Source organism: Gavia stellata, chromosome 11, assembly GCF_030936135.1.
Source record: "Gavia stellata isolate bGavSte3 chromosome 11, bGavSte3.hap2, whole genome shotgun sequence".
NCBI classification, from domain to species: domain Eukaryota; kingdom Metazoa; phylum Chordata; class Aves; order Gaviiformes; family Gaviidae; genus Gavia; species Gavia stellata.
The window spans coordinates 8,357,963-8,372,211 of NC_082604.1; the positions used below are offsets into that span (position 1 = coordinate 8,357,963).

Below are 14,249 nucleotides of genomic sequence, written 5' to 3' on the forward strand. Positions count from 1 at the left end.
TCACAGCTGTAATTTCTTCCCCTTTGCAAGACTAAGACAAGGAATACAGTATGTACCTCTTGCCCTAAGGGAAAGCAAGTCCGAAGGTAAGTTGATGCTGAAGCAAGCATCAACTTACAGTTAAGCCCTGAGAAGCAAATACTTGTTATTTAATTTTTGACATCCCTTTGTTACCTTGCCCTTGCTGCTTCCACTCTTGCTCATGTTGTTGTATCTTGTTTATCTCATGTTTCTCTTTTCCAACTGAAACTGTAATTCTCTTCCTCGGGGTGACTTGAGAGAAGGGCAACCATCTGCGGTTCAGTAGCTTTGCCTGTATCATCAGTACACAGTGGTCAAACTTCACCTACCTCGAAAGCACGAAGTCTCAAAGTGCAACTTAGCGCAAAACTGAGGTTTTGTTTAGAGAAATCCGGCCAGAATTGTGTTAAAAGCAAGAGTACAGCTATATCCAGAGCGAGTGGGATAAATCAGAAACAGGACATTACATTGCCTGCAATGTCACTTGCATGTGAACCCAAAGCAGCAATTCCAAAGGAGTGCTGAACAGAAATGTTTGCAAAGCTGCAGGAGGAACTGAACTTCAACTCCGTATGCAGTGCTATGTTATTTAACACTTCATCAAAGGAGACATGAGCTTTATTTTGGACAGTAGACTTTATTAGAAATTTTCTCCTCATTCATCAGTAAATTCACATTAAAATATGCTGAAGGCAGCTCAGTCTAAACATCTGACATCCTGCCGTAACAACAACTTCCAGTTTAAAAACTAGATAACTGATCAGGCAGATTAACTTGAAACATGTAAGAAACGCAAATAGAAAGCAGCATCTTAAAAAATGGGATGAGCCTGAAAAATTAATACATTTCAGGTGGAGTTGGGGAAAAAAACAAAATCAGTCACCCCAAGATGGGAAACAGTTAAATGAGAACTCCACAGACTCTAAACTGATAAATAAACATTATAAACACACATACATTAAAAAGAGAAACAAATACTTAGAGTTCATACCACATGAAAATTATAAATTTGTTCAAATAAAAAAGTGACAAGCTTTCTAAAATACGAATATCCTAAATTCTTGGGATAGTGAACACTTCGTTATAAACTGCAGAACTTTGGAGGGACTAGATTTGGTCTTGAAAAAAAAATGGACTGCATCTTACTGTTACCACATCCAAAAACTGATCTTTCTCACACATATACCAGTTTTTTTCCTCTAGTGTTTTTAAATCACATACTCTTCTTCTAGACAGTAATCTGCTTTATTTTAAATGTTAGAAATTTTAACTATTATAGGCCTGATTATGTCGAGTGCTGAACACTCAAAGCTCTCAACAACTCCGCATAACAAAGGCAAGGTTTAAATATTTTTCAAAAGTTACTATGAAGCTTTTTCCTTTGCTAATTTATTTTTGTCTGTTGGGGTGAGGTGTAGGAGAGAGAAAGAAGAAAAAAAAAAAATCACATTATTGAAGAATGCTCTGTCCTGCATGACAGTGGATCTTGCAGGTCAGATTTTCTATTGGCATTTACCAGAGGCAACAAAGCTAAACCAATATATGACAGATGAGAATAATGGCCTTCAGGACTGTAAACACAACAGGCAACAGATAATACATGAATCTCAACCAAATCAACTTTTTCACATTCTTTAGTAGTCCCCCACAGTGATCTGCTTTCACTCGTTCAGAAAAAAAATATATATTAAAAATTAAATAACACTTAAGTGTCCATCATGAAGATTTATATTTTGCTGTAAACAATTTTCTGCCATTTTTGCATTGATGTAGTCCAATGTGAGGCCAGAGGGTTCTAGACGTCTTATTGGTACTGTAAATAATTTTTCAGAGACAGAGGCAAAGGTAGAATTTCTATGTCATGCAGGCGGTCTCTGCCAAGAGCAAAACGAATTGATCTTCGGCACAAGTCCATTAATGGCAGGGGTTCCGCTGAAAAAAATAGAAGACAAATAATAAAGAGTTAGTTTTTCAGCATCTCCTGTTTTATTTATTAACATAGCTTCTGTATTGTATTAAACAGTCATAAAGATAGTAATGGTATTGTGAAAACCCTGACAATCACGAGGCAATTAAGATAATCAATAGAAGCAAAGACAGAATTCTATGCATTTAACCCATAAGAAGTGACTGCAAAGTTTCAGACTGAGCTTCCTTATCTGTAAGACTTAAAATAATAATCCAAACCCACTTTTCAGGCTTAGCAAGTTGCAGTGTAAGAAGTTATTACATTTCCAGATCTCTAACAAGACAAAGAGCTTCTACTCTGTTTATAACACAACATTCATCATGTCGTGTTAATGTGAACTACACTGGCAACTTCTGACCTTTACATACCAGTTCCTAAGATGCAGAAGGAACTGGAAATGGTACTTAAGGGTAACCAAACTTCTCAGCAAACACTGCTTTTCCTGCAACACTCTCTTAGCCTTTCTTTCTAGGAAGTTCATTGGAAGCAAAAAACTAAACACAGCACCCTCAAAAATCTAGAGGAAATTTAACCTTTTCCTCCATGAATAAACTAGGGGTGGAGAATTCAGCTGACCAGAAGGCAGGGTGTGTGTTCTCATTATGTATATACACAAACACCCCCAAAACATACAAACATCTGTAGATGCTCTCAGTTTAATTTAATGGAAGTGAATTAAGTATCTGTCAGAAATGGCTGGCTGATAGCGCTGCAGATTGGAGTCCCAAACACAGTGATCTGCAGCATCTCAAACCACCTCACCCCTATATCCCATCCTGCCCTGCAAGACGCGCGTAGAATTGCGGGAACATCATAGCATTTCCATCCAATCGTAGCATGAACAACCTCTGTGATAGCGGGGTTTGCAATGGAAATCTTTTTGCAGCAGGAACTGGAATAAAGCTGTAAAGTCTTTAACCAGTTACTGCTATCTTCAAGAACAACTTTAATCAGATAGACTTGGTTGCACATGTTGGTGGGTAAGAGCTTAAAAGACTACAGGAAACTCTTCCTCTTTACGTGTTAAAACAGTAGTAGCCTTAAAAACCTTACTAGTACTTTCAAATGGAGGAAAAAAATAACGTCACATGCCTATATTATAGTGATAACCTTTTATAAACTTGACAGATTACTTACAAGTGCTCAACATTGTACAGCACTCGGTGGTTTTATCAGGAGCTCTTTTATGTGCCACATGTAGATTTACACAAACGTTTATCTACCAATCCTTTAGTTGCTATTATTTTAAAACCTACTTGAAAAAAATCATTACAAAACACAAAATATCCAACCTAAGGATTGGTTTTATATGCTGTAATTGTCTGCTCTGGTGACACACACCACTGACTTAATGGATTTTCCATCAGTTATCCCAGCATCACATTTGATTTCTGTAGTCCACAGTTCACTACGGAGTTTCCCAAAAGTGTCTAGGGAAAACTCTTAGAAAGCATTCTGTTGCATGCTGAAAGACTAGAAGTCTTATTTAACTTTACAACCACTTCAGTGACTTGGATATGGAGTCTTACTTCTAAAAAATCCATTTCATCTTTAAATTTGGCTATCAAAAGATTAAAAAAATAAGAGCCCTCACATTCCAGATATAAAGTAACATCTTCTATACATAGGTGATCTTAGTTTTTATTTTTACATACCAGAATTATGAACATTAAATCTTAAGGGATGAAGCTGTAAAATTCATTAACTAGGATTAATAAGTAGGATCAAAAATAGCTCATGAGTTCCAAGACACAGAATACAACACATCTTACAAGTTTTGCACCATAAACAACAATTTTCTGCATATCTCCCCAGAATCTCTGTGGTCCCATTAAGAAGACGTAAAATAAAGACTAAGAGTGTTTCAAGACATTAACTGACCGTGTGGTCTCTTTTCTTTCCTAGACAAAGGAATATGTAAAACACAGCCATCTGTGCAGCCAGGCACAGAGTTAATTCTGAACTTCAAAACACAATTTAAGGAAAGATTAAAATATTTTTAAAGCTTGAAACGCTAAATGAATGTCTCCTGTCTCACTTCTACAGGGAATTTTCAAATGCTAAAGAAAATGCCCCCAAGTGTTAGCAACAGCTGCTAAATTACACATACTGAATGCATTTTTGCAACCTGAAAATGTAACTATACTCTTTTTATTCTCCTTTCTATCCAAAAGCAGTTCAAACCTACAACAAATTTAGAACAGGTTCGTCCTACAATACTAAATAAAAGTTATATTTTCTAGGGTGCTGGCTGTAAGAACTTGATGAAAAATTGTAATAATAGCATTTTTAGTGAAAACTTTTGGCAGCTATGAATAGTCCTAAATGATCAAAAAATTAAAATTCATCAAAACAAATCACTTTAGGTTTCAAAATAGTTTATGGGAAAAATGTAAAACTACTTAAAATTAAAGACAGACAATTTTCAGACAGCGTAACTCAACAGAACCATCATTAAACATTTGGTATGTAGCTTCATGCAAGTACTCTCCCATCCACCACATCTCACATTTTTACTATGTATCTTACAAAGGAGGATCATTTGGAAAAAAGTTTGGGTTTTAAGAAGCCCAAGTTAGATTCTGAAAACTGGGTGAGTTCCAGGAAGAGGCATTTGTATTCATATAGGGAAAAGGCAAAAGAAAGCTTGTATAAGGATTGTGCAGACCTTTGATCCTGTGCTGTATGGCAGCTGGGAGTGCTTCCCAACTCTGGCATATGGGTGCATCCCTCAGCAGCACCCTGCCCTGAAGCTGAGAAGACAGACTCGGCATGCATGCTTCTCCAGCATGTCGGGTCCTGGGCTAGATGGGTGCCACCATGTGCCCCAGCAGGTCCCCTGCCTTGGGAACTGGCGGAGCAAAGGCATGCCAGAGTGCCACTGCCCAACAGTCTAGACATCAGCAAGTGGTAATTTCAGAGATGCTTTAATGTTCATCAGGTGCCGATATCTGGCGTACAGTCTGGCTGGCAACATCTGGTGCACACGCTGGGTGCCAAGCTCAGGCTCTACCATGTCCCCATCGCAGCTCCGATGATTCACCAGTTGCGAGGCATTTCCTGCGCTGGAGCTCAGGGAGAGGGAATTGGGATGACATTAGCACAGCACAGCATGCCGGCGAGGAAATGGACCGCTGCAAGGATGTTGCTCATCATCTGCTGTTACGGCTGAACTGCCTCTTTCACACAGACGCAAATACCAACAGTGCTTCAGGTTTTCACAGAAATTCAGTCAGAAATAGAAGTGTCACAAGTAACTCAGTCCTTTCAGAAAGGAAAGTTTGACCATCCTGAGTGTATATAGCTATGCACCCCACCTAAAACACCCACACAGACTTGATTTACCCAAACACTCAATAGTGCATTCAAACGTTCAAAACAGTATTTCCAATTTGCTATTTCCACTTGACACTAAAAGGATTATTGAGATCATACAAATAATGCTGATAAGAGAATATTCTAATAATGCAAGAGATGGAGAGAGGAATATTCTGAAGCCATATGAGCATCTGTAAATTTGGCTACTGAAAAAGTCTTTCTTTCACAACAGTAAATATTTACCTTTGGAAAACTTCAACATTCAGTGATATTAACTAACTGACATCCCTAGCAAGAGCAGAAAATGACAAATCAGAGTATCACACTATTTAGTACACCTAATATGCATTATTTATTTATCCTTTCTTTAAACAAGTGTTGTATTTTTAGAATAGCCCAAGACAGAATGAAGCTGGAGCATTCAAGTCCCCCAGAAGAACATGAACTAGCCATTTTTCCAAAGTCATGTGAACTCCAGTAACGTTCTTGCCATTAGAAAAAGGAGGAATGAGGTGCTGAGCTGGAACGCAAAATTGTAAAGAAAACATGGTTCACCAGAATGGCTCTTTGTATTACATTCTCAACCAGGCTAAGAAATTCAAAGTGAGACACTCCAGGGCAAGGGAGCAAGCTTTGCACAGGAAACCCAGCGCTTCCTCTCAGACTCCAGCAGAACTCCGAGAGAAAAGCGCAGCTACAGCTTGTTGGGTAACACGCGCACCAAGCCTCGGGCTAACTCCCATCACCTTCCTGAACATGCTTTAAGGAATCGTCTTCTCATAAAACTTACAAAGTTTACTGCGAAACCTCTGCACCCAAAGGTAGCTCCTCATAGCTGTCACATTACAGAAAACTATTTTTCAAGAGAAAAGAAACAGTGAAAACATAATACTGCTTTATTTATGTGTCAGAGTTTAAATTACTGTGTCTCCCAATTTTGTATGAGTAGTTTCCAAGAGGGCCCATTAACAAAAAAAAAAAAAAAAAAACCACCAACCAGTTGAGAAACAGACCTTTGCTTCCACTCCTTCTCAGAACTGTATCTGCAGCAGACCCACCATGGGTCACAGTAAGGGATACTCCATCGCAAACCTTCCTTTCCCTACGCTAGTTACGTCCATGCCTCCACCTGAAAACCTGGGAGCTGGGGCTACGGGCCAACAACAGCTGCTCTTCTCACACAGAGCTGCATTTCACCAAGCAGTGTACAAAATAGCTTAAACAGCTATTTAATATAATAGCTAATAGCTTAAAAATAGCTTAAATAGCTATTCAATAAATGAAATTAAATAAAAATAGCTATTTAGTAGCTATTTAGCTATTAATAACACAGAATAACTGTGGTTTTATATATATTTGTTCTAATGGTATCACTGATGGTTTAAGGACAAAGGCAAAGAAATGTTCATAACTAGAAACAACTATGTGCTTGTGAGCATTTCTCCAATAAATATGCATCTGCGATAGCAATTTGCACATCATTACCAGCTTAAAAGTTCATTTAGTTTTGGCAACCTGTAGTTATTTAACAATCTGGCATTCCAACAAGACTGCCTCATCTTTGTCAACAGGCTTTTATAGTTGACATACTAAAGTCATTTAGCATCCAATAACACTAAATGTTATTAACTGCAATGTTACATAAGGCTCATACAGAAGAGCAGCTTTTAACACACAACAGTTATCTGCCAAATGACAAGACTCATTTTTTAAAGAAATTTTTAAAGCTCTAACAGCACATAATGTTCATGGCTTTCATTATCTATGAAGAACATATTTTTATCTCATTTTATAAAATCGGAGTTGTCTGGGGAAAACAACCACAAAATCGAAGCAAAATTAAAGCTGGTTGAAAAACAAAGGAAGTTTATGTGAGAATCGTCACCAAAAATTTAAGAATTTCTTTAGTTCATTTATAGGTCTACCTAAGATACCAAATTATCTTATATTTTGGGCCTTAAAGTTATTAAAAAGCACTTGTATTCAGTGATTCATGTTACTGTTTCCAACTGCTGTAAGACAGCTTTAAAGTCAGATTTAAAAAAAAAAGGAAAGAAAAAATACAGTGTTAAGAGACAGAGATGCAATCACACATCATTAAATAAGTGGATGACGGATGACATCTCCCCAGCCCTAACTTTGCTGTGCTAAGAGCAGTGCCATGAGGGAAGAGCCAGCTCATCAATGAGGCAACGGCAGCATAACCTTTCTTGTCCCAGAACGCCCATCACCTGGCAGAGGGGCGAGGTGAAGCAGCACCGCCTCGACAACAGGGAAGAAAGTAACCTCTTGCAAAAGTAATACATGCCTGGTGCACAGAGAGGAGTCTTGGAAACTAGAAAAATGCATGATGCCTCTGTTTTATCCTAATTGGGCACAAGGCTTTCTGTACATGTCACGTACTTGGTGGCTATTGCCCGGTTCCCCTTCCTGCCCTCTCCTCTTTGCCACCAGTAAATCAGCGTCGCTCAGGTTCCTGCCCTGCCCTTCTTTTCGCCACCCAATTTTAATCTCACGTTTTGCCAAGTCAACAATCATGATTGCCTTTAGAGGGATGATGTCCCCAAAAGAGTAACCCTTTGCCATGGAAAGGGGATCCAATACGGACATGAGGTGACATTCTTAGACTGTCCCTGTTCTGGTGGGCCTCACACGAGCCAGGCGGGAAGGGAAAGCTCTCTCCACGGCTTGTCACCACTCTGCTGCCTGATGCCTGCCTGTTCCCGCAGACAATCCTCTGTCCCCATCAGGGCACCTGAGTACCCACCATACTCCAGGCTGCAGCACTATTTCTCTTCATCCTTTTTCTTGAATTTTCCCCCTTCCTCCAGGTATTAAAACACCTGCTAAGGGGTCAAGGTGGCCTAAGTGTTTCCATTAGGGTGATTTAGGGTATACAGAAATTTGTAACTACCATTTACTTACCACACACAATAAACATACAATTATATGTAATCCAGGAGTTTTCCTTCCAAGCTTTCTGCCAAAGCTTAATTATTGTTTTAATTTTACACAGTACAGGCCGAATTCTTTCCCCCACATAATATAGTACATAAATACACCCCCTGTGACATATTTATGTCTTCCCTGATGCAACTGATGGAAAATTTGAGTTGTGTTCCTTAAATGGCACAATATAGAGAAAGGAAATTGCAAATAATATATTAAAGAACACAGGCTATGACCAGTCATAAAAAATGCTAATAAATCTCCTAACAGCAATGAAAAGTCAGTCAAAGGATAACAGCATAAAAGAAATCACTTATCTATTTTTCCCACAGATGTCTTTAAGCTCTGCAGCCTGACCCAGCAAACCGTACAAACGAAGCACTTCAGAACATCACATTTTAATTACAGCTCAGGCAATCCAGAGGAATCACTACTCTCAAGAATTCTACAGTTCAAAAGGAAACACCGTGGTTTTTCACAGAGCATTGCCATTTTTCTCCAACTCACATGTTTATCCATCCGAAAGCACCGGGCTCTGGCAGACTACTACCAAACTTAAGCTGGCTTTGCAGAAGTCCTGCGCTACACAGCTCCAAGCTCCCCTGCGGCAGCTGATGCTGTTACCGCAGGCAGAGCACACGCCTGCCCTCCTTCAGCCCCTCCGACATCACCCTCCCACCCATGCAGCTTGTTCATATACAGCTGGAAGCTATCGTGCTTGCTTCTTCAAAAGCATAACGGGTGGTGGATGGCAAGACATTTTGTTATCAGTCAAGGCTGATAAACAGCCACTGTCTCCAGCAGTTGTCTGTGAGGACAAATAAAGCTTCATGTAGTACCATATCAGCACCTTGCTTTTAGCAGACTGGTGGAAGGGGAGGAAAAATACAAGACTAACACAAACACACCCCTGTACCTGAACTAACCCACATCCCACAAAAATTTGGTACTTGAAATTAAATATGTTTAAGGGAGAAAGGAAGGCAAGAAAGCTTGAATAGAGGAAGGAACCTTCCTCCTCCTCATCTGCATGTCCTGTGCTGGGCGGGGGGACTGTTTTACAGATACCTTTGGCTTTTAAGTGTTAAATGCAGTTAAGCACAGGTTAAAAATTCAAATCAGGCATCATTTCGCAGAATTAAGACAAAAAAGCAGCAATGAACAAGCAGATACTCTGCAGCATCGTTTGCTTTCAGTTAACGCTCTCCAGCTGTGCTTTCTTGAGAGGAAAGGAGTTGAAAAGCAGAACAGAATGAAAACAAACCAAAAGCAATCCCAAAAGCCAGTGGCCTCTTGTTACGGGTTCAATAAAGAATCTGTCATTTGAGCAAAACTACGTATCTCCTTGCAATTTCTTTTTTGCATTTCAGCGTTTGCAATCTCCTGTGAAGACACAAGACTCAGGCAAGTGGTCCTGACTCATAAGCACCAGAGCACACGCCTAAATCCAATTAATTCAATGCAGGCTTAAAACTTATTCTTAAAGTTTTCTATTTAGTAGACTTAAGTATATGTCTAAACACTTTTTTTGAACCATATTGGTTATAGCAGTGTTTCTGCTAGAAAAGAAATTTTTCTGTGTACATTTGCAGGAAGGCTGTATACAGAGAGTCATATACGTATATATAATCTGCAGAAACCCTCTTCTGAGAGGCTCAGTGCGCTCTACAGTTCTTACCATCTAGGTGGGTTTATGATCCTCTTAAAAAGGGCTCTAGATCAAGCACATTTACTACGTAGAACAGGAGCAATACGAAGTCTGGCCCAGGCCAAATCTACAAGCAAACTTCACTGTGGAAACGTTCTCAAAAACCTTCATTTTCTGAATTACAACAGCTAATTTAAATGTGCATATACATTATAATAATTCAATTTCCAGTAACAAAAATATCACAGGTATGATTTGTATTTGAAAATGTTTTAACACACTATTTCTTCAACTTACAGATTACTAAATTATACTGCTCTACATTATTCAGAAGCTGCAGAACAGAGCCAGATAGTAATAAATTTTACCAGCAAGCAAGGGGCTTTTTTAAAAAGGAGCAAAGCCCTGTAATAACCTGGTTTTGTTACAGCTTGATAGATTTTCATGCTGTCAGAGAGCGCGAGTGAGAACGGTGGCCACTTCCCTTCTGAAAGGCGAAGCATACATATGATTTCATTCCCTGTGTGCATCAGGAAAATGCAAATAGGAAGGATGAGCTGGAAAGATTTGCTTTCTGGTCTTGATTTGTTTGTTCTCCTCCTCCCCTCAAGTACTTCCACAAAACAGCTCTTCTCTTTGTTCTTGAACACAGTATGAAGGTAAATAGAGACAGTTATTTCAGTGATGATCTAAACGTTGTGTAGCAGAAAAGACACCTAACATAAATACACGCTCTTTTAAAACAAAAACAAAAGAAAAAAAGTGCTTGATGTTAGAGATGAGCCTAAGTTACAACCATTGGCTCCTTAGCAACTCCCAGCTCAAACTTCCCCAAGTTTAACATGTTGGGAATGAGGATTTGGCTTAGATTAATCTCTGATGTATACTTCATAGCTTTTACTCTTAAAAACACATTTATCACCATTAAATTCAGCTTGTGTGCCAGGCCATAAAGAGGGAAGTTAAAATATATCAAGGTGAGAGAAGATTAAAGCTTGGATGAGAATTTCACTGAGTAGATGCACTGGAGTTCAAAGACAATGGTTTTCAGGGGTTATGGACAGATTTATAGGCAAAGTAATAATGGAGAAAGTTGAAGGGAAGTTCAGGTTTCAGGGATGAACCACTGCAGACAGCTATTGCAAGAGGAGTTCACACACTGCAAACAATACACAACATGATGACTGAAATAAGATTAAACAATTTCTTGCATTTTATGTCTTCAGGAAATGTGCTTCAGAAATGAGCAAATAAAACACCCACCTACAAGGACACACCTGTAACAACCTTTATGGCTGTGAACAAGTCTTTACTGGGGGGGGAATCAGGACGAGATTTTAGGTGACTCTTTTCCTATCCCTCAATTCATTGGCACATTTCTGCCTTAATAGTATTACAGCAGATAATGAGATTTCTTGGTGGGAAAGCTAATCATACTGATTAAAATATTCTAAAATTCAAAATTGTAAGTTTTCACAGCTGTTCTGAAGCCCATTTTTTTTTTTGGGGGGGGTTAAGCTAATCAAGTACGAGAGAGAGAGAGTGACAGAGAATGAGAGAGATTCATGCAAAAAGACAAAATGTTGGACTTACATGCTGAATGAGGTGGGTACCTGGTTGCCTGACTGCCCCATCTGCCCTTCTCCCACTAGCCTATTTTATCTACCTGTTGCATTTTGCATGTCATATTCATTGTGTGGGATGATGAAGTACACACTGCTATCTTTTTCTTATACTGTGCCCAGCATACTGGAGCCTCACAAGAAATTCTAAATACTACCATACTAAAATAACACATGCTCATTCAAGATTTCCATTGCTTACAACTCATACGTTCTCAGCTGGAACCCATCACAGTAGTTTTCTGTATGGGTGTTCAGTATTATACTAAATTATACATTTATTTACTCCAGTTAGCAATTACATTGATTCAAAGCATCTTCTGCGTCACGTTGCACCACCATGCAGCTTTCTTCAAAGTTTCACCATATTGACAGCACAACAGAACTGATGACTCTTCTATGTAAATGAATAGATTGTGCTGAGCTGTTTAAGACAATAAATATTTGACTACATTCCTCATATCATTGTTACACGACATTTCCTCAACTGTTTCAGCTTAAATTACCCGGAGGCTCCAACATATGCAGATTTCCTCAAACCAAGCGAAAAAACGGCAGCAGCATGTAATTTAAATTTTAATGCAATTGTATACAAGCTAATGATCTCTAGGGGAGATCTGCAAACAACAGGCCTGACTCATCACTTCGTTACTCTAGTTTTGATATTAATAGAATTACATTGGAATAAATCTGGAGCAACGCAGTTGCAGTTAGGCTCAATATAATGAATTTGATCCCATTAGTTTAGTACCATTTATATTTTTGATTTCTTGAAAGTGATTTTTTTCTTAAGTACAATAATCTTTATCAGCAGAAAATCGGTACTGGAGACAATCTGAATTATTTTCATACTGAGTTTAGGATTCATCATCGTTCCTGGTATGCAAAACACAGCTGATGCTCTCTGACGACATTTCTAAAGCGTTGATTTTGAACACAAATGCACTCTCACATCACAGGTAGAGCACACAGGGCTGCCTTTACTCACCATTGCTCAGCAATTCTTATCGCAAGCTCCTGTTACCATCTTTCAACCTTGGCAAAGCTTTGTCTGAAATTTCACACTGCTGTGCCACTGCCTACAACCAGCACTCCTGGGCTGCTGTTTTACAAATGGTCTGCTCATTTTGTGAGAAATGGAGCATGGAAAGAGGAGTTCCATATTATGCATTCCTACAGCCACTGTACGTGATGTGATATCATACCCCGAGCCTCTGAAGCACCAGCATAATACCCACTGATGGGAAGGGAGAGGGGAGGGGGTAGGTGGGCTAGGGAGAGTGGTTTGCCACTAAAGTGACTTTTCCTGTTCCTGGGCATGTGGGGGGGGGGGGGGGGGGGGGGCGGGGATCCAACATGATGACAAACATTAAAACTCACAAATAAAAGATCTGGAACTTCACCTGGGATTACTAGAATCACTGGCTAACTTGAGTTTTGCTCACACTGAGTTTCTTCACCTCCAGGCAGCATCACTGGGCAAAGTTTCCTGTACTTGGTCCTACATGGACAGCAGAAGCCCCCTCTGAGCTGCCTTCTCTGAACAGCTAAAAGGGGAGGTGACAGTTGTGGTGGAACTTGCTGCCATTCTCCATCCATCATCCTACTCCTCACAACACTGCTTAATATATTTGGAGAACTAGGCCTGCAGCAGCATACCACTCATGGCTTCTTCCCTGTCCTCCTCAGCTCACCAAATCCATTTTCTCTGGACGTCTCAAGCTACACATGATGACTCTTCCCCCAGTGCTGCTCACTTGCTGTTCCGGTGAATTCAGACACAAAGGGGAGGACCACAAGAAGCGACCAGGGGGACTTTTACCCCAGCTCTCTCCTCCTCACGCACCTCCCAGCTTCATGCTTGGGTCCTTCTGTCTTCATGCTTTGTGTTATCCACTCGCGGTTTTATGACCACCATCTGCACGGGACGTCACTGATGTCGAAGAAGATGAGGAGAAAACCAAGTGCAGCTGAACCACCGAGCAGTGTGGCTGCGCTCTGGAAGGAACTATAAAACACCACGAAGGGTCTGGGTTTATTGCTTCTTACTGATTCATTATCAAATACGCTTTGTCCATAACCAGCCTTTTCCAGTTCCCTCTGCCACCAGCTGCCAGCTGGCTAATGTAGTTGCACAGGTGTAAATGAAAGCATCATTTGGCCTGCAGAAAAGCTATTACAAACAAAGATTTATCTAGATTTTCAGATCCCAAAGTCAATCTGTAAGGCTGGCAATTAAAAAATTGCATCTGGGAACAAGAAAGCAAAGCTGAGCAATTCACTCACCTCTAACGTACTTGCATGCCTTATTTCTGTAAGAAAAGGAATCCCATTAACCCACTAAGACAGCTGATTTCAAATAAAAAACTAGAATGAAAGAAGTTGAATGTGTACTAGAATCCTTGTAACAATTTTTATGTGTTTGTGTTTTCAGATTCCTGAAGAGATTCAGTAGGCTTGAGGCACTCGGCTCACTATTATATGTGCGTATATATACACGTGTGTGTGTGTATAAAAAACACATACAAACACACACATGCACAAGAACATAAAAAGGTATGAATACAAGGGAAACATTTGAACCACTCTCTTCTCCTTCCTACACACATACTTTACGTATTTATTTTAGTGGCAGTAACACACCATGGAGTTTAGTGACACAAAATAGCTATTACTATTTGATTTTAGATTTAAACAAAGGGAAATAGACAAAAGAGATGAA

The 14,249-nt window shown here is 39.6% G+C and overlaps 1 protein-coding gene across 1 annotated transcript in view; it reads right to left on the bottom strand.

The window, feature by feature from the left end:
* Positions 1-680: 680 nt before the first annotated feature.
* The window catches only part of SPSB4 (splA/ryanodine receptor domain and SOCS box containing 4), an 87,285-nt gene continuing 73,716 nt past the window's right edge, over positions 681-14,249 (bottom strand). Inside the window, exon 3 of the mRNA XM_059822750.1 lies at positions 681-1,953. Coding sequence (XP_059678733.1) covers positions 1,826-1,953 — 128 coding nt within the window. The 3' untranslated portion in view covers positions 681-1,825. The remainder of the gene's footprint in view (positions 1,954-14,249) is intronic.